This window comes from Gorilla gorilla, chromosome 15, assembly GCF_029281585.2.
Source record: "Gorilla gorilla gorilla isolate KB3781 chromosome 15, NHGRI_mGorGor1-v2.1_pri, whole genome shotgun sequence".
Lineage (NCBI taxonomy): Eukaryota > Metazoa > Chordata > Mammalia > Primates > Hominidae > Gorilla > Gorilla gorilla.
The window spans coordinates 96,140,512-96,161,379 of NC_073239.2; the positions used below are offsets into that span (position 1 = coordinate 96,140,512).

Sequence of the window (20,868 nt, forward strand, 5' to 3'; positions counted from 1 at the left end):
TATGCTACTTTTCAAAATGGGAATTTATGATAAATAACCAGAATTTATCTGCTACTGTGCTTACTAAAGGGGAAACTGTTACAGAGGTTTATTTAGTATTACATATATACACGCATGTATATATCTAGTATATATGTATGTGTATATATACATCTATTTAAAAACTAACTTGATGTTGTATAAAATAAATTAACTTTTAAATTAATTGGCCAAATGTCGTATATAGTAGGACAAAGAATGAGTTAAGATGGAAAAAATTTTAATAACCTATAAACATTCTTAGTTTTTGTTTTTCTTTGGGTCCTCCAAGTGATCATCTTCGTGTAACATAAATCAAGCAACCAAAAATCTCTTCCACATCTGGTAAGTGAGAGTAGGGGGAATGGGGGTTGCTGTTTTTTGTTTTTTTTTTTAATTTTCCTGATTTTTCTTTAACTGTAATGGAGGATCAGGGGCTGAGAAGAAAAGGCCAAGAGTTTCTTGTCATTTTTATTTATGTATTTATTATTTCTCCCCCAGTGCCACATATAGTAACCACCACCTTCTGAGTAATTCCCGAAGCAACAAACATTCTACACCCCACCCCCAGTTACCCTAGTGCCAATGGTAGCTAAAGAAGAGAAATGTTCAAGAAGAAGATTTACATATTGCTGGATGTTCTTATTCTTAAAGCCTCACCATGATTCTGTGGCTGTATAGTCCACTCAGCAATGAGTCAAGCCTGTGAGTTAGCAGTGTTACAGACTCATCAAGAATGTATAGCACCACCCAATAGCATACTGTCCTTTCATCCTTTTTGCTTTGCATGTACTGACCTTTCTCTCTATTCATCTTCTGTACACCGACAAGGTATACATTTTAGGAAATTACATCTATCAGGCACAATGACTCCCTCTGTGATGTTTCACTCCCACGCAACACTCCCTTGGATGAAATGGCTTGCTCTCTGCCTGAATTGGGCTAAGATATATGCCTGCTGAGGACTTCTGCCCTCCCATCTCTCTTCTACCACCCCTCCCTCATGAATTATCTTCTTTATTCCTAGGGAATCTACAGTAAATACTTTGTCATCTATAGTCATTTGCTTGAAATTAACAGGTGGGTGGTTGGCCAAGCAAGGCAGGAGAGACGTGGGACAGGAAAAATAAATAGTAAGCACAAGCATACCAGCAGGTGTTATTATTCCAAAGCTGTGTAGCTCTTTAGCCCCTGTTTCTATTATAAAAATTAAAATTTTTAAAAGGCACCTGGGAATCTATAGGAGAGAGTCAGTGGTTAAGTGAGTTGCCTAATATCTGGCAATTAATGTTTGAGCCAGGGACTAAAATCCAGATATTTTTGATTCCTAAAGTGTGATTAAAATATGTCTCAACCATGACATATTAAACTATTGGAAATCATACGTAATACAGTCCTTTCTATATTACTTCAAAACCTGGTTTAAAGAAACAAAAGTATGATTTTTTTCATGACTTTTCAAAAGCCTTCTGATTTTCTCCAGCTATAAAGGTTATATATATAACCTTTAGAGCCAAATATATATGCTTTCTCTTCTTTCTCTTAAAGGTAAGCTTTATGCTCATTATTGGGACTGATGTTATTGATCATATCAGACTTCTCTTTTGGAATAATGTTTCCAGGATTTTCACTTTGAGAGGATCAAAACCCAAAAAACATCAGATGCATTTTTCTGGCATTTAGTTCCCAGGTTGGGCAGTACATTTTCAAAGTATAATTGATTTTGTCAAGGTCTTGAGTTTGGGAGTGAAGACTGGAGTATCAGGAAATGTACATCTCTAGCCATCAACTAGTAACAAGAATGGCATAAATGTTCTAGGGACTCACTCTGACATCCAAAGGGAAGGGAGCAACTTCTGAGATTAAGAGACCTTTGGTTTTGTGATGGGAACACAAAAAGTAACCCTATTTGTCCATATCTCCTAAGACTCCAACAAATTATATGAACAACTGCAAGTTATCTGAATATGGAATGAATTATGGATCATCAACTAATTTAATGTAACCCCAGGTTGCAATTCCCATTTTTAGATAGGTAACAAAAAATATTTTTAATCTCTAAATTGTAAATTGCTCAAGCACCATGTAATAAATATCAATATCTAACACAAATGTTTTGGTCATCACTTAACTATCATATATATAATTGAAAGTTGTCTGTAAGTATTGCACAGGAGGGCACAAAAGATATGTAAACTAATTATTATCCAGTAGTCCACACTGACTATCATTTGTATGTCATTTGTTTTATTTTATTACAAAGTAGGCCTGTTGACATGTGTGTTGGGTGACCTGTTATAAGCATATAGAAAAACAAAAGGAGAGAAAGAGAGATAATAATTTGATCACAGTTCTCTTTCTAAAAGCATTGCTTTAATATTCTCTTATATACAGGTAGTGATAATTAAGGATATAGAATTATTTTCTAAACACACATAAATTTATAGTTAAGAGAAAGATAGCATCTCATTTCAATGATAAAATGAGAGATCATTTAATTTTTTTTTTTTTTTTTTTTTTTTTTTGAGACAGAGTCTCTCTCTATTTCCCAGGCTGGAGTGTAGTGGTGCAATCTTGGCTCACTGCAACCTCCGTCTCCCAGGCTCAACCATTCTTGTGCCTCAGCTTCCCTAGTAGCTGGGATTACAGGCATGCACCACCACACCCAGCTAAGTTTTGTATTTTTAGTAGAGAGGGGGTTTCACCATGTTGGCCAGGCTGGTCTCGAACTCATGGCCTCAAGTGATCCGCCTGACTTGGCCTCCCAAACTGCTGGGTGAGCTACCACACCCAGCTGAGATCATTCAATTTTTGATCACAACTATTGGGAGTATTTTAAAATTGTAGTTGACATAGACTGGTATGGCATGGTAGGTTGAAGATATGGAATGTTATTGCTGATTCTTCAGTATGTGGGCTTCTTGCATTATGTTCCATATATTCTTAAAAGAATGGGGCTCTCATATAATTTTATTTCAGATATGTCCATTATTTCTGGACTGTTAGTTATGCCATTTAAATTAGGTATAGCCTTGCTACCTTTTTCCAGCTTATCAGTTTTAAGAAAGATATGGTAAATTTATTCAACTAATGGTAAACACTTTTTCTAAGCATTGTTCTAGGTTCTGAAGAATCGACAGTGATTAAAGAAACAAAAACATTTACTCTCATGGAGCATACATTTTAGTGGGTTTTTTAAATCACAGATTTGTCGTTTTTTTTAGTCTATCAGTGTGTGCTTTATATATTTTGAGGTTATGTTATTAGGTGATACAGATCAGGACTGTTACAGCTGATCTAGTTAATTGTTTTTCTTCAGGATATAATGATGTTTTTAGATGTAAAGTCTATTTTGTCTGGCAATAATATTTCCATATCTGTTTTCTTTTGGTTAACATGTTTCAAGCATATTAGTTAGAATATTTGTTTGACAGTATGGTAGTTCTGCTTCTCTAGGTCACCTCCAGATCCAGGTTGCCTTTTTCTTGTTGCTCAGCCACAGCACATTGGGCAACCTATCAGTTCAGCAAATGTTAACCAGAAGAAAACATGTGGTAATGTCCACATGGCCAAAGTTGGCTTATCACCTCATCCACATTCCAGAAAATGGGCAAAGAGAAAGCAGAAAGAAAGCGTCAGCCTCTTAAGGTATGACTTAGAACTTGCACACATAAATTGCATAGGATTTAGCAACAGAATAGTAATGCCATTTAGACCGTAGACACAGTAGATAGGTGGTTTGGGTTCAAATACTGACTCTGGCACCTCCTGGCTGTGTGAGTATAGACAAGTTACAATCTATGCCTCATTTTCTCCAATTGTAAAATAGAGATACTTATAATAATATATATCTTATAAACATTAATCAAGTATTGGTTATTATTATTACCTTTATTTTTCTTCTGCAGTTTCTAGAATGCCTTTGTTTAATCACTTCAACCATATTTATTTTGGCAGTGTATTTCAGATTGTTCTGTTACGTCACATTATTTGATCCCTTGTTCTACCATTGTTGTAGTTAATAACTCTCTCTCATGGTGGACTATTTTCTTACTAAATTTTTCTTTTTCTTTTTATTTTATTTTATTTTTATTTTTTTGAGACGGAGTCTCGCTCTGTTGCCCAGGCTGGAGTGCAGTGGCACAATCTTGGCTCACTGCAAGCTCCGCCTCCCGGGTTCATGCCATTCTCCTGCCTCAGCCTCCCAAGTAGCTGGGACTTCAGGTGCCTGCCACCACGCCTGGCTAATTTTTTGTATTTTCAGTAGAGGCGGGGTTTCACCATGTTAGCCAGGATTGTCTCGATCTCCTGACCTTGTGATCCACCCACCTCGGCCTCCCAAAGTGCTGGGATTACAGGAGTGAGCCACCGCATCTGGCCCTATTTTTCTTATTTTGTTCTGAAGTTTATGATACTGTAGGAGCTATGCATGTCTCACTCTAGAAGAAAATTCCAGCTATTCTGACATTAATATAGCATACGATACTAAACAAGTCACTCTCTTCTGTATCTGAGTTTATCCTAGGTATCTCCTGAATAGCTAACATCCTTCTTTTTCTTACCAGTGACTGAGGAGAGATGGCCTTGTGTTGGTTAGACAGAGCAAAGTACTTCTGCAGTCTGTCCCAGGGTTCTCAGGCTACACGTCTTTATTTAGGGTGATTCATTTTTATTTATGTTTAGCCTATCATAGTTCCATGCTGAAGAGGTAAGGAACAATAGGGTAAGCAAGCCAGTCAGCATATTCTTCCCATACCGATGAGCTTTTCACCAGAGGAAAATGCCCTCTCAGATCACAGAAACAGTAGCTGTGTAGGTGTTGCTAGTGGAGAAAAAAAAAATGTTTGGTATTTAAAATAGAAACATAAAATTGTTAATAAGTCTACAGACAACTTGTATTGCATGCAGAAATAAAAAATGAAGTCCTAGTACAACAATACTGCTTAGTCTTGGATTCATTTTACAGAAGTTTAAGATTCCTCACCTCAACGAATGAGATTTTAATAAACAGAAGTGTGTTAGAATATTTGCAGCATCCAGGCATTGGGTTTGAGCCTCAAAATAAGGCCAGGGATGACATTTAAGTAAATTCAGAAGTAAAAAGCAAATGGAAAACACTTTTAATGATGTTTCACATAATATAAAATGTGAAAAATAACTTAGAGGTTATATACTCCATCCTCTTGCTTCAGGGTCCCTAACAGGCATCTCTCACTTGAGCATACCCTGTGATGGGGAGCTCACTGCCTTGCAGTGAATCTTTGATTTTGCTGTGGCTCCAAATGTTGGAAAGTGATTCCTTATGAGATAATTGCATATTTTGGAGGTTCCCCCACCACACACACATACACAGAAGAAATGTTCTCCCCTATAGTAATTCAAAATATCTCGATAGTATTGCACAAATATCCACTAAATGTCTCCTATGGGCCTAAAACTGTGGACAATTGGAGATAAGGAATATTGTCATTTTCATTTTGCCTGTGAGAAAAAGAGTTTTCGGAGGCTAGGTAACTTGTCCAAGGAAACGATTGAGCAGAGATTTGAACTTAAGCTCTCTGGCCCTGGAATTTAAGCTGTCTGGCTCTAGGACTAGGCCCTCATTCCCTGCATGATTTCAGAATTCATGATTCCATGAATCATGTAGGGAACCCAGATATAAATCAACTGATAATAACAGAATGTGACAAGTGTGAACAGAACTGTACTTTAGGAAGCTAGGAAAGAACAACTAATTCTGCCTGTCCAGATTGGAAATAGTAAGTTTTGAAGACATAGATACCATCAATGCCAAAGTATTGTTATCATAATGTTTCATCTATTTTAAGAAAAATCTGTTTCTTCTACCTATGACATAAACTTAAATTTCAGTATCCCCCACCTCACCTCGTCATCAGTTTTGGAATGTGCTAAATTCTCAATACTACTGAGAAATGCCCTTATTCCCCATCTTGCAAACATTTCTGGGGCTGCTTAATAACACTTTGTACCTTCTGTTCAGAGAACATTCATCTTATTCTCCTCTCAAATTCTCTGTTAAGTAAATTTAATACTACATAGCATCAAGAGGAAAGTGACCATTTATTTTAGATCTGTATCTATCTTAGACGATGTACTTTTCATGGAATAGTGAGTGAGACAGACACTTGAGTCAGGTGATGTTTGAACTAGGATGTTCCCAGAATTAAATGGTAGTCTCTTAAATTGGATCTCATGAGTACTTTAGTATCTGAAAAGTAACTACAGGGAATAAATTAAACAGAGGAAAACTCCTGGCTATGCCATTATTAAACTTTTTTAAAAATATGGTCTTTATTTGACATTTCTGAGTATGGCAACCCATTCCTTGGAAATAATGTGGCTTCCAACACATGAGTTTCCCCCTCCCTCTCCCCTCCCCTCCCTTACCTTTCTCCTTCTTCCTTCCCCTCCCCTTTCTTTCCCTTCCCCTTTCTTTCCTTTCCCCTTTCTTTCCCTTCCCTTCCCTCCCCTCCCACCCCTTACCTTCTCCCTTCCTGTCTCCTTTTTTCCCCTTCCCTCCCCTCCTCTTTCTTCCCCTTCCCTTTCCCTGGCCTGCCCTTTCCTTCCCTTTCTCCCTTCCCTCCCTTCCTCTTCCCTTCCCTTCTCCTGCCGTGCCTTGCCTTTCTTTATCCCATGGAATACCTATCTTTTGCATTGGAAGAAAAACTTGATCCCTTTTGGAGCTCTTTGGGCTTTAAAGGTTTAAGTGCCAAGTGAACGCTGGGCTTGTTTGCCTCCTTTAGGAAGCCCCCTGTGGATGATTCCACCCCTCATTGATAATCTCCTTACTTTACACTCCCCTTTCTCTGCCAATTTAAAATCATTCAAAATCAAGTTCATCATAATAGTGAACGTCAATTTACAATGCTCTTTTCCAAGATAACTTCTTTTCAAACCCTCAAAACTATTCTATGAGGTAGAGATGATTCATAGTTGTACAGTTGAGGAAGCAGGCTCAAAAAGTTTAAGGTAACTTGTTCAAAGTCATATAGCCAGTGGACCCAGGATTTGAACTCTAGTCTTTTAACACTCAGTTTACGTGTTACCTTGTCTCTGAATCCTTCTTGATGGTCCCTGCTTTCCCTGCTGTAGATCAATTCCATTCTCTATTCCCCTGTGTGCTTTGTTTATACCTTTGTTCTAGCACTTATCACATTGTATTTGGGAAGCAGTGTATTTAAATGGATTTGTGGCTGGTCTAATTTGGTTTAAGTTTTTCGTTTTTTGTTTTTTTCCTGTTAGATTATTCACTTCCTAAGGCCTGAAATCTCTTCTTCATTATTTGACCTGCTGGACTTCATGCAGTGCTTTGCCCATAGTATGTATACATTTAGTGTTCATGGAGAAAATGAATCAATGCAGCAAAGTGAAGGACAGGGGCTGTGGTTTCTTTGTATCCTGAGTGGAACCTAGTTCAGAGGTACAGTCACAATCACTTTTTAAAAAATGTTGAATAATAATGAAATACTATATAAATCCAATGGAAATTCTTAAAATATTTAGAAGGCATGTTTTCTAGGAAGAAGGCTAATTATTAGAATTTATTTTTTATTCTAGAGAAGAAAGAGAGAAAATAAAGAATTAAAGAAATAGGAAAGAGGAGTCACTAGAGAGCCCTTTCACATCCCAGAGCAGATTAGGATCATGAGAGCTCTACCCTACTCTGAAAAATAATTACTTGTAAAACAATTCTGGGGTTTCATAGCCTGCATTACCTGGTTCCAGGGACCAATCATGAGCTTCGTTGTTTTGGAGTTGGCTTGGAGGACATTTATAAGAAACATGTGATGAAGTTGCCCCTTTTTCTGCAGAAGATAGGCAAAGAGAATCCCATGAGTTGGGTAACATGTGGGACAGATTTTGCATTCCCTGTTTTGAAATTATGGGTGGGGGCCGGGTGCGGTGGCTCACGCCTGTAATCCCAGGACTTTGGGAGGCCTAGACGAGCGGATCACGAGGTCAGGAGATGGAGACCATCCTGGCTAACATGGTGAAACCCCATCTCTACTAAAAATACAAAAAATTAGCCGGGCATGGTGGTTTGCGCCTGTAATCCCCGCTACTCGGGAGGATGAAGAAGGAGAATTGCTTGAACCTGGGAGGCGGAGGTTGCAGTGAGCAGAGATCACGCCATTGCATTCCAGCCAGGGCGGCAATGCAGGACTCTGTGGCCGGAAAAAAAAAAAAAAAAAAAAATATGGGTGGGAGGGAGGGTGTTTACTCACTGCCCTGGAGATTTGTATAAACAAGAAAAGAAGACTGTTTTCTTGTTTAGTCTTTTAAACTAAAGACTTTTCTCTCATCTGGAGAAAAAAATAATAATAGTAGTAGTAATAATAATAATAATAATAAAATAGGCCGGGTACGGTGGCTCACGCCTGTAATCCCAACACTTTGGGAGGCCAAGACGAGCGGATCACGAGGTCAGGAGATGGAGACATCCTGGCTAACATGGTGAAACCCCGTCTCTACTCAAAATGCAAAACATTAGCCGGGCGTGGTGGTGGGCGCCTGTAGTCCCAGCTACTCGGAAGGCTGAGGCAGGAGAATGGCATGAACCCAGGAGGCGCAGCTTGCAGTGAGCCAAGATCGCGCCACTGCACTCCAGCCTGGGTGACAGAGAGTCCGTCTCAAAATAAATAAATAAATAAAATAAAATAATTTTTATTATTGATCATTTTTGTGTGTCGGGTACTATTTCTAGACAACTTACATGTATTAACTTTAAACTTGACAACAAACCTATTAGATAGATGGTATGATTACTCCCATTTCACAGATGAGGAAACTAAACTACAAAGAAGCTAAGATCGAGCCGGGCATGATGGCTCACACCTGTAATCCCAGCACTTTGAGAGTCCGAGGTGAGCAGATCACGAGGTCAGGAGTTCAAGACCAGCCTGGCCAACATGGTGAAACCCTGTCTCTACTAAATATACAAAAAAATTAGCCGGGCATGGTGGTGCATTCCTGTAATCCCAGCTACTCGGGAGGCTTAAGCAGGAGAATTGCTTGAACTGGGACCCAGGAGGTGGAGGTTGCAGTGAGCCGAGATTACGCACTGCACTCCAGTCTTGGTGACAAAGCAAGACTCCGTCTCAAAAAAAAAAAAAAAAAAAAAAAAAAAAAAAAGCTAAGATCTTGGCCACGTTTTCACAGCAGCTAACAAGCAGAATCAGGATTTGAACCTAGGCCGTGGAGTACCAGAGCCCATTCTAAATCTGAATGCACTCTCAAAGTGTCTTCCAGGGAGGTGAGCCCAGTCTGTCTCTCTCAGACTTCAAGACCATTTGCAGTGGTCCCTATACCTATTGCAATGATTCTGAATAAAGTCTCCTGTACTAAAAAAATAAAAAGTATTCTCTAAATCTTTAATATTTTATCCTAGAAACAAACAAATGAGATTATTCCTTCTTTTATTGTGATAACATATTATGATAACTCATTTTATTTGATTCCCTAAAACCGGACAGAGATTTCCATGGTGCTGAGGATACGAAGTTTAGACCTTCGATAGCTAATCTAAGCTTAGTGGAGATCTGATATCCAATCTAAGCTTAGTGAAGACAAACAGGTTGTAAATGCCCAAATCTCTCTATGAGAAACTAATTAAGCCCTGCCTTTGAGTAAAAGAGAAAAAAAAATGCTTCTATATTAAAATACCTTCATTTGGAGTTCAAATGAAGCTAAATAAGATTTTCACAGGAAGATTTCACATTTTTTTAATCCTTAAAGAAATGTGTATAAATTTCAATGAAGTAAATGTCCCAGCTACATTATTCAAACTCAAGAGATTAAAAATATTTTTTTTCCAACATCCAAACTCCTGATATCCCTATTTCAGCCACAAGGAGGACAAGGGAATAACTATGGAAGTTTATTAGAAGGATAAGTTAAAGAGGCAGAAGCAGTATATACCTTCTCTAAACTATACATTTATACAAGGATGCCATTGTCTTTTTTTAAGCAAATACTTGTAGAAGTGATGTCTAAAAGAATAAAGCTTTTCTTTTATATCTCCAAATAGAAAATATAATCAAAATCCGCTTTTATGTAGGATGGCTTTTTTAAATAAATAAACAGAAGGATGAATTATGTGGCTATAAATAAATCTACTGACATGTAATAAAGCAAAGTTGAACTGTTTTATGGTGTCACTGAAACCCTTAGATATATTTATAGCCATGTTAACAGTCCCCAGTATTTTTTCAGGACTTTTATTTCATTTCACATTATGAGAGTTTAGTTGTTTGTTTTTCTCTCCCTAAATTGCCTTCTGGAGCCCTTTGTAGAGATAGAAAGTAAGGATGTCTACTCTTCATATTTGGAAAAAAAGGGTCTTCACTGAAAAGCTTAGGGCTCACACAGAAACAGGCAGTTCTGATGCTTTCTGGTCTGCCTGTTTCTGTGCAGTTCATGTGAGATGTGTCTGCGAAGAACAACTTGACAGGTAGCTCCTGCTGGCAGCAAAGTGGCAAGTCAGAGTCTATACAAGTGAGGAGAGGCCTGTGCAGAGATAAAATGTACAGTACTGTAGAAAACAAGCAGATGGACAGAGCAACTTTGCATTAGATTCCTGATGCCTGACACATTTAAATACAATCACAAGGCTTATTTCAGAAGCCAAAGAATCTCCAGACTATCGCATAGCCGAGGCACAGACCAAAACAAGACAAAGGGTCTGATGGGTAAAGATGCTCATACCTTACCCTGGGACATTCTCTTGCAGGGTGAGGATGGGGTGGGGGACATTTAAAAAGCAAGAGGAGAAGGTTTATAATACCAATTCTAAAGCCTGAAGTAATATAGGGGTTTTTAAAAATTGTATTCCGTTTAGAAATTTCAGGATCCAAAGAGTATGGTTAGGATTCCGTGGGGGGTTTATTCAAGTGGAGCTAAGCGTGGTTGTTCCTGTGAAATTATTTATATTTTTCAACTTGAAATCTGGGTAAGCATAGTGTTTCTAAATCTATTTCTCTTCTTTTCTGTCTTAAAAGTGGACTCTCATTTTCATCCTGTAGCTGTACACTTGATTCCCAAGTGTTATCACTCAAGGGACCCACTAGAAAAGCCAACTCAAGAGGAAAAGGAGAGCTTTTGATGGTAGGACAAGGGATGACAAATCCTTCAGCTGGAACTCTAGCTACAGGCAGTATTTAGAAAGTATCACTGGAGCTAAAAATCTTTAAAAATGTATTTAATGTGTTAGACTAATATAAGCTCTAAAAGACCTAAAAAGAACAGGATCCAGAAAAGAAGTCGAAATAGGAATATGTTAACTAGAGGGAGGGGCAGGAGGGATAAGAAACACATGAAAAAATTAACAGTGGGGTAAATTGGAGAGGGACCTTCATTTTATTAGGATAATTGGGGGTTGTCTCTTTGTAGTGGAAGAAGTAAAATAGACCTGTCTTACATTTGTCCTCTGAAGAGTCTTCTCAGTATTTAACTGTGTTCCCAAATGGAATCAGCCTTACCGAAATTCATGGTGACTTCTTTTGACATTTTGCAAAAAGTAAATAAATAAATTATAAGTATGACAAGTGAAATGAATAGTTCCAGCTGTGATGCACCAGCAGCATTTCCAGATTTTGTACTGCATTAAGGATTTATTTTCTCTTTATTGCCTAGCAGAGAATTAATTGGAAGGTCCATCTAAGCTTCCCACACATCCTCAGAATGAAGTCAAAGCAGTCTCCAATGCTCAATGCCAATTAAAAAAAAAAAAGAAAAACAGTAAGTGGGTAGGTGGTCAGTTTATCAACTCTGGAAAAGCTTGTCTTTGAGGATTCACACTGCTAAAGCCAGACAAACGCATCAGCAAAATTAATGGCATAAGGAAAATGTGAGTATGAGATTGGCAATTGATTCACTGAGTTCATTCATTCAGCCAGTATATACTGAGCCCCTATGATGCGCTACCTATTTTTTCACACACACAGAAAACAGGAGAAAATGAAGACTCAGCCCTCAGAGAGCTTATAACCATTTTAAGGAGATAAACTATGAACAAGTATACAGATAAAATAATTTCAGACACTGGAGAGTGCTGTCAAGGAAATAAGGTAATGGGAGGGGATGCCTTCCAGGGGTGGTGATCAACTTTAAATGAGGACCAGAGAGGGTCTCTGAGGAGGTGACATTTGAAATGCACCCATCACATGAAAATCTTGGGGAAAAGCCTTCCAGACAGAAGGGGCCAACAATGCTATAAAGGCCTTGGGATGAGAAAAAACTTCCCACGATCAAAGCAGAAAGACCTGGGGAACTAGAGAGTAGGGAGGAATGGGGCATCTGGCAGGAGATGGAGCTGAAGCATTAGAGGTAAGCAGAGTCATCTAGGCCGCCTTAAGGCCAAAAGTGCAGTGGAAATCCGTCTGGGGAGTAAATCAAGGAGTGGTTGAATTGAGTGGAAATTATCATGGATATTTAGGATATTAAGAATTTTTTCTGGCTTTTCTAGCAATAATAGCATAAGACCCTAACCATGTACTTAACCTGTTCTTCACCTTTTTAGAGCTTCAGCTTATTTTTCTAGTGGACAAAGAATATTGCCACTGTTTGTCAGGTGCTCTACCAGATACTGTATATTTTCTCATTTTAAATCACCAACAACCTCGAGAGGGAGGCATTTTCCTCATTTTACAGAGGAGGAAACTGAGGTTTCAATGGAATGTCCATAAACCACCCCTTCCCCTTGCTGTGGTGTCCCTGAGAGCATGCTGCTGGTTTAAGACACTGCGTGGGGGCACACCCAAAAGTATGGAAGACCTTGTCAGAGGGCCATTTCCTGGGGGGCTGTGGATCCTAGACCACCCTTACAAATGAGAGCCAGGGCAGTTAGGGTGACTGTGTGCATCATTTACTACGGGCAGCTTGAAGCTTTTGGAGGACACCAATTTCAGAACCAGAATACCAGTTCACTACCATAAATTCTGAAATGGACTTGATGTATGACCTTGAAGGCAAATCACCTGTAGGTTTGGTCTCTTTGTTAGAGAGACATAATGCTGTTTCCTCAACACCTCCTTGGGGTGTCTCAAGGATGAATAGGGCTGTCTTAATCCCTGTTCTTTATCCTCAGGGGGTTTGAAATGAGAGTGGAGTATATAATAGGTGCTATAAGCTCCTTTTAAAAAAGCCTCCTAAATACAACATATATATGTTTTCACCAGCAAGTATTGTTCACTCACCTCCCCTTCCTCCCTGCAAATGTAATGGGCTTTTTACCCAAGGTGAATGGTAGGAGGGAGTCAAAGCTAGCAAGACCTGTGTGGACAACAACCTGGCCTGAGAGGGCAGCCTGTTGGGTTTGTCCTTCCTGCGCATGAGACATACTGGAGGGGTGGATGCCGCCTAGTCCACAGTGTTACCGTGTCCTGGCAGAGCCTTGGGTCAGTCCCCTCCTGGAGTCACAGATGGCCACGACAGAGGACAGGTGCTGCCACTCTGGCTCTCCCCTGCGTGTTCAGTCGTGAGGTAAACACCGTGCTGTCTTTGATGCCCAGCGCCCAGGGGACTTCACCCACCTGGGGCAGCCCTTCTGCAGCCAGTTCCGGACAGGCGCCAGTCACTTCTCTTTGAGCCAGCCGACTTGGCTCTCTCCCCTTCTGAAGTTTTTTGATCAGGACTACAGGCGCGGACGATAACCTCTGGATTTTGAATCCCTACAGTGTCCTATCCACCACCGGGGGTGGCAGCCACCTTCTGGAAGGACTGCCAATCACGGAGCCCTTCACCCTTTGGAGTCCCCAGGCCACCGCTCCACCTTCACTTTTGGGAGTCCGGACTCAGATTCCCATCATTCGCCCTGCGGGAGGGGCCCTGGGCATTTTAACCCCGGGAGACACACGCGCCTGGAGAGTGGTCGCCCAAGCCACCGCCAGGCAGGGAGGAGCGCGCGTGCGGCACCAACGCGTGCAGCAGCTCCAGCGCTCGCGCTGACTCAAGGGGTTTATTTTTATTTCTATTTGGAGCTACTTCGGCCTTAGCCACCGCCCTTACTTTTCCTCCGAAATTGTGAGAAGGTGCCTTCATGGCTGGAGTTTGGTTTCACGCGCCTGGGAGAAGAGCAGGGCACGGGTGATAAAGAAGGCACAGTGTCGGTCTGTCGGTGTCACACACGCGCGCACACACGGCGGGGCGGGAGCCGCGCGAGCGAGAGGAGGGCGGGCGGCGTGTGCTGGAGGCTCGCGCGGGTGTATACGAGCCTGTGCTTGAATGGGAAGGGCCGGGATTCCGGGTCGCTCTGGCCCCTCCTTCCTCCGGAGCCAGCCAGTCCCTCGGCAGAGCGCTGGGGCTGCACTGATTTGCTCTCGGGAGTGCGCTATTTGCATATGACTTGCCCATTTGTGAATTTGGCTCCCCAACTCCTCGCTTCACTTCACCTGTGCCTCCCTGGTCCGCGCACTTCGCAGGCGCCCGCCCGCCTCTCGGCCACCTCTGCCGCCTGCCAGGCACCTCCTCTTGCGCTCTCGCTGATTTCGCCCACCCACCTCCCTCCACCCCGTGCCACGTTGGTTTGGGTGGCTGCTCCGCACCGGGTTCCTCCTCCTCTCCTCTTTCCCTCCAGTCCGTCTTATTCTCTTCCTCTGGCTGCGGTGGCTGCTGCTGCTGCTGCTGCTGGTTTTCATCCAGTTGGGAACCCCAGGAAGCCGGCGGCTGCTCCGTGGCGCTAGTCCAGCACGCCCAGGGTTAAAAGCCTCGCGCCCTTCCGCGGAGACTCCCAGGAACACCCGAAGAACTCTTCCACCTGCAGCCCCCTTTTGCCTGGCGGTTCTGCATTGCATCTCATGGAAGTGGAAACAGGAAAATAAAAATGTTCAAACTCCTTGGATGTTGGGATAAACTCACCTGAACCCACTTGGGTTCGGGCTGCCTCCTTCTCTTCCTTCATTGCCACCTTTCCTCTGTGTGGCTCCCGGGAGTGTGCGGTTAAGTCATCAGACTCGAGGTGCCTAGAGATCCGGAGGAAGCCGCGCCGGTCTTCCCCTGACATGCGTGGCATGCCGGGGCTCCCTAGGAGGTTTGCTATACCTGGGAGGACCCTGGCATTCTAAATTTCAGCCCCGGGAAAGAGAAGGGGCTTTTTGCCTTTTATCTTTTTTTTTTTTCTTTCTTTAAGTAGTATTTTTTTTTAACTGATTCATTGTTTGGAAAGCGCATATTGCTTCCCTCTTCCCCGAATTCTGGCAACTCTTCCTCCTGCTATGATGGGCCCTTGGGCATCATGAACTTCATTACTCCTCACTGGCTGGAATTCAAACTGCCCATCTGTAGTGGTCCCGTGCGTTGACCATGCACCTGAGAATCCACGCGAGACGAAGCCCTCCTCGCCGGCCGGCCTGGACGCTTGGGATCTGGTTCCTGTTCTGGGGATGTATCGTCAGCTCTGTATGGAGTTCTTCTAATGTAGCTTCCTCCTCCTCCACCTCTTCCTCGCCGGGGTCTCACTCTCAGCACGAGCACCATTTCCATGGCAGCAAGCATCACTCAGTGCCTATTTCTATCTATCGTTCCCCTGTTTCCCTTCGAGGAGGACACGGTAGGTCTCTCTGCTCTTTATCCTTTTAATGGGGCATAGCAATTCCCTAACCCACTAGCCTTGCGGGTAGTGTCAAAGGTGGGAAGGGAATTTTAAAAAAAAGAATTTAAAATGATGAAAAGCATCGTATGTCCATGAGGGAAGCAAATTTCTACTTTCTCATAAAGGTTACTGTTTTCTGCCCCTAGCCTCCGACAACCATCTCCACTTTTCTCTAAAGGGTTCTTTTCCCCTTACCTCCCTGATTCATAGCTGCACAGACACCACACTCTCTCTTTTGCAACCTTCTACTCTCTCCACCCCCACGGAGACAGGCAACTTATCAGGTGAGTCCCAGTGCTGTAGTTGGAGAAATATTCATTCACCTTGCTTTCACCCTTCTTTGCTGTGGTCTTGCTTGGGAGCTAGTGGGGGTGGGGTGGGAATAGCTGACAACAGGAATCAGGTTTTCAGCCTGAAGTTGATTGAACTGTTATAAAGTAGCCTGTGTGGTAATGGTCAGGGAAAAGTAGCCGAATATAAGAAGGCAGAAAATATAATTAACAACCCGTGGCCATTTGTGTTGAATTTGGCAGCTTTATGTTTGTCCACATATCTAGTGGAAAAAGCAGCTATCTCTAAAACTACACATCTAATATTGCTATCAGACAGGAAGCAATATGTAAGATAAGGCTAAGTTCATTTATAATTTACCCAAGTGTAAATGATAGTAACTTGGATTCCCCGTGTATGCAAATGTTATTTCATCTTTAGGTAGCAGAGATGGGCTTGTTCACACAATACAGGTACGATGGGTTTTACTCCAAACAACCCTCCTTACATAGCTATTGAAGGAAGAGATCTATGGCTCTGAAAATGATACTCAGCTCTTAGCCGGCTGCCTCTAAAAGGGCGATGTCTGCAGCTAAGGTAGGAGCTTGCTGTGGTAAACTGTTCTAAAGAAAGGAGCTTCTTAATTTGTTTACTATGCACTCCACTCTGATGGTAAGGAGAGTAGGACACACAGAAATGGAGACTGGTCTTGCTTGGGAGCTAGTGGGGGTGGGGTGGGAATAGCTGACAACAGGAATCAGGTTTTCAGCCTGAAGTTGATTGAACTGTTATAAAGTAGCCTGTGTGGTAATGGTCAGGGAAAAGTAGCCGAATATAAGAAGGCAGAAAATATAATTAACAACCCGTGGCCGTTTGTGTTGATTTTGGCAGCTTTATGTTTGCAGGAACAGCCCTCCAGGGAACATGAGCGTGAACCATACTAGGGGGTTCCTGCCCTTGTATTTTGAAGACTGATAACATCCAGACCCTACTTAGAAAGTTGATGCTTCCTGCTGCCTCCTAGCCCTGAGCTTTGGCTTTATGCTGTCTGTAGTGTAAGTGGAAGCACATTGAGAAAATGCCAGCACATACTCTGGCTCTTTTTGACTCTGTCTTTAAATTTTATTTGATGGAGTTGTCAAGCAGCTCGCAGCTCCTAAGGTTGGTGGAGGGGGATGGTGAAAAGAAGGGATTGCTTGATCTTGATCTGGTGGCTCTTTTCTCTGTGACTCCTGCTGGGTCTGGTGTTGGCTCCCTTAAAAAAGGAAGAAGCAAACAAACCTAGGAGAAAAAAGAGCCACAACCACCAAAAAAGCAATTTCATTGACATGGAAACTTAGCTCCTAAGGGGGAGAGGGACTGGGGGGAGCAGGTAAGACAGGAAGAAAAAAGGGAGTGGGAGATAGGGGAAGCCAGAGAGACTGTTACTAATAGCCATAATTAAACACGGAAATGCTCAGAGATGATTAGCTAAATTTTGCTAATTACTGTAAATGATCAGCAGGGAGAGGAAGATTATGCATTACAGGTTATGGGTGGCAGGGTCTTGATATCTTTTGTTCGGGATGTAAACAGTTACAGCAGATACTAGTAAGTGATGGAATTTGCACAGTAGTACTTCCCTAGGGTCCCTAAGTCAGAGTCAGTCTCTCTCTCTCTCTCTCTCTCTCTCTCATATAGGGGTTGAGCCTTGCACAGGTTAAACATGACCCTTTATTTAGTTTATTTCTTCAAGGATTGGTTGCTCAGTCTCCTTTAAATCTTTTTGACCGGTCCCCAGTCTAGTTTCTCATTAACCTACATCTGATAAGATTCAGTGTGATGGAAAATAAGAAGAAAATAGGTAAATGGCTAGAGACCCCAGAAAAGGCCCTCAGACTCACCAGAGCTGTAGAGTACAGTGAACTCCAGGGTCTGGCATGGCTGAGATAAGAAAACTCATGAATTCAGCTCTTCAGAATCCTCTTTCAATCCTGAAGTCCCAAATCATTGATTTGGGGCTTGGAGAGTGAATGCATCTGTATTAAGTAGACTCCTTGCATATTTAATTGGTGTTTTTGAGCATAAAATCAAGAGAAGCAGCAATCAACAAAATATCCCTACCTCTGGCTCCCATCCTGCACCCAAGCTGTGACCCTTTGCGTCTCTAACTAAAAGGACCAGAAGACCCCACAGAGCTTTGCTAATGCACTTCTCATTCTTACTTGGTGTACACTTGCTTTTTCCTAGTCCAAGACAAAGACCTAGCTAACAGCAATTGTTTTAAAAAATATTTTTGGATGGAGGCGGTAGGAGGCATGGCACCAAGGGACTGATGGTTGTTATTGATGATTTACTGCCAATCTTATTCCAGAGTTAAAGGGAGCACTCTCTATTGTCTGTGAAAAAGTAAATGCCCTTGATTTTGGTATGAAAGAAAACTAGAGCCTTGAGTCCAAGAATCTTCTTTGGACTTAAGAGATTGTTGTTTTTTTAACTACACTCGCTCTTCCCTTGCCCATTTCCTGAGAAGCCAAAGTCCTCAAAGCTACTGTTCATCAGTTGGTTCTCCCACCCTCTTTCCCTACTATCCAGACCTATGGAGAGATTCATGCTAAGACAGATGGAAGAAACAGAAATCCTCCAAATAGCTGATATTTTACCTACACTTTTGCCTGTGCTTGGTTCCAAGCTTTAGAAAATTGGTAATATTATAGATTTGCTTAAAGCCTTTATCCCAGGACAGCCTAGAGGATGCTGGGATTCTTTGTAAATTAGGGAGACTAAGGCCACACTTACCTGGGGTGCCCCCCCAAAATCTCACATTAGGATTGTGTTTCAGGATAGGATTAACCTTCTTCTTAATGGGAATCTAGTAGGCCCTTCCCCATTCTGTTAGAGTCCTCACCCCACTTTCATGCTCTCTTCTGTTCACCAGTCATTCAGTCAATACTCTTTGAGCACGTACTCTGTGGCAGGCTGTGTGCTACTGCTGAAGATACAGAACCGAATAAGACATTGTGGTGTTCAGCTAGGAATAATTGCAAAAGTATATATATATATGCTTCCATATTTTAAAAAGTGCAAGGAGTGGGTGGAGATCCAGATACCAAGCGAAATTAATATAAAATCAAAATATCCTTTATAAAATGAAGGTTTACATTATCCTGTTATTTAAAATATCCCTCCAGGTTCCTTTTCATCCTTGGCTTTATTTCCATATGTAAATATCATTTTTTATCAAAGTGCAAGGTAGTTTAGTGATTACAGATATATAAATAGTAAAATATATTTGTTTACCAAGCTTTAATTACATAAGCGACTTTTGTATGTTTTTTCCTTCTTTTTTTCTGTGTCTCTCACCTTTAAGAAATCCAATGTGTCTGGGCATGGTGGCTCACACCTGTAATCCTAGCACTTTGGGAGGCCGAGGTGGGGGGATCACCTGAGGTCAAGAGTTCGAGACCTGCCTGGCCAACATGGGGAAACCCCATCTCTACTAAAAATACATATATATATATATATATATGTATCTCCAATGTACATCTGCCTAAAAATGCTTCAGTATTTATGCAGGTTTCTCTAAGGATTCAAGGTTTTGTATGTACCTTAAATGCTATTCTCTATGAAACAGCAGACTTTCCTGCCTCTGTAGACAATCTGTGGGGACTAGTTGAGGACATAGAACTCTTGGAAAGCTCAGTTTTAAAAGGGAACACACCACGCTATATTTGCAGGAAGAACTCTTGCTCAGAAACCAGGGTGTGTGAAAAGGGGGGGGGGGTATAAAAGTCCTATTCAAACCATCTTAGCAGAAGTGGTGGTGATGGGCCCCCTTGTGACACATGATCCTGGAGTCTTTCTTGGACTCATTCCTTGTCCCAGGGATCCACCCCCAAAGTTTTTTCAGCCTTGGGGGCTTGTTTTGCTTTGATCTATTGAGCGCCTTCTTCTGCTCAGCCAGCTGCTTTCTAACCACTTTCTTTATGCCTGCCTTCTTGAGATTCAGGGAGTTGAATAATTCATAGTGTTGGTTGACAGATCAAATGATAAGATTTATATATCTTTGGCCTTGGTGATGAATTAATTAGATTGGTTTCTCCTTCTTTGGCTCCTCTAGATGCATTGTTTTTCTTCTTTAAAATTCACTGGTGAGTGGTGGGTCTGGAGATTAACTTGTTCTTGAGAGACCACCATAGGATGATTATAATATCCTATTGTCAATTTCTTCAGGACTTTCAACATGGATCACTGGGTGGCATGGAGTAGGGGCAGCTATATCATAGAGAGGAGAGATAAGATCATCAGAACAAAAAGGAAGACACACACACACACACACAAACTTGCCGATACTGGCTGCGGGATGAAATTTTACAGTAAGAACTTGATTGCTTTCACCTCAGATTTTGAATCTAAAAGAGAAATGTATTTCATTTTACATTTTAGTAAATGAACTTATCAGCCCTAAAGAAGTTTGCTTTACTAGAACTCTGGGTGACCAGGGAGGGAAGCAAATCTCTGAAGATAAATCTTGAACTTACTCATACTTTCCTCCTTGCATTAATTTGCTGGGGCTGCCATAAAGTAGTAAAGTACTATGGACTGGGTGGTTTAAACAAGAGAAATTTGTTTGCTCAAGGCTCTGGAGAGTAAATGTCTGAGACCAAGGTGTCAGCAGGTTTAGTTCCTTCTGACATCTCTCTCCTTGGCTGGCAGATGGCTGTTTTCTCACTGTGTCCTCATAGGGTCTCACCTTGATCTACATGCATACATCCCTGGTGTCTTTGTGTGTCCAAATTCTCCCTTCTTAGAAGAGCATCCATCAGATTGGATTAGGGTCCTCCCTAAAAGCCTCATTTTAACTTAATCATCTCTTTAAAGGCGCTGTCCTCACATACACTCACATTTTGAGGTACCAGGAATAAAGCTTTGACATATGAATTTTGAAGAGACACAGTTCAGCCCCTAATGCTCTTTCTCCTCACCACGTGCCG

At 41.6% G+C, this 20,868-nt stretch overlaps 1 protein-coding gene across 41 annotated transcripts in view; it reads left to right on the forward strand.

Annotated features, from left to right (window-relative positions):
* NRXN3 (neurexin 3) overlaps positions 1 to 20,868 on the forward strand; it is a 1,705,132-nt gene that overhangs the window by 1,104,199 nt on the left and 580,065 nt on the right. For 2 of the 41 annotated variants that reach the window (XM_019009979.4, XM_019009973.4), the window contains exon 1: positions 14,058 to 15,583. The exons of 36 other annotated variants lie outside the window; for them this stretch is intronic. In XM_019009979.4, coding sequence (XP_018865524.1) covers positions 15,337 to 15,583 — 247 coding nt within the window. In that variant the 5' untranslated portion in view covers positions 14,058 to 15,336. Of the gene's footprint in view, positions 1 to 14,056; positions 15,584 to 20,868 lie in introns of those variants that run through there. 3 more of the 41 variants (XM_019009976.4, XM_019009974.4, XM_019009972.4) reach the window with 3 other exon arrangements.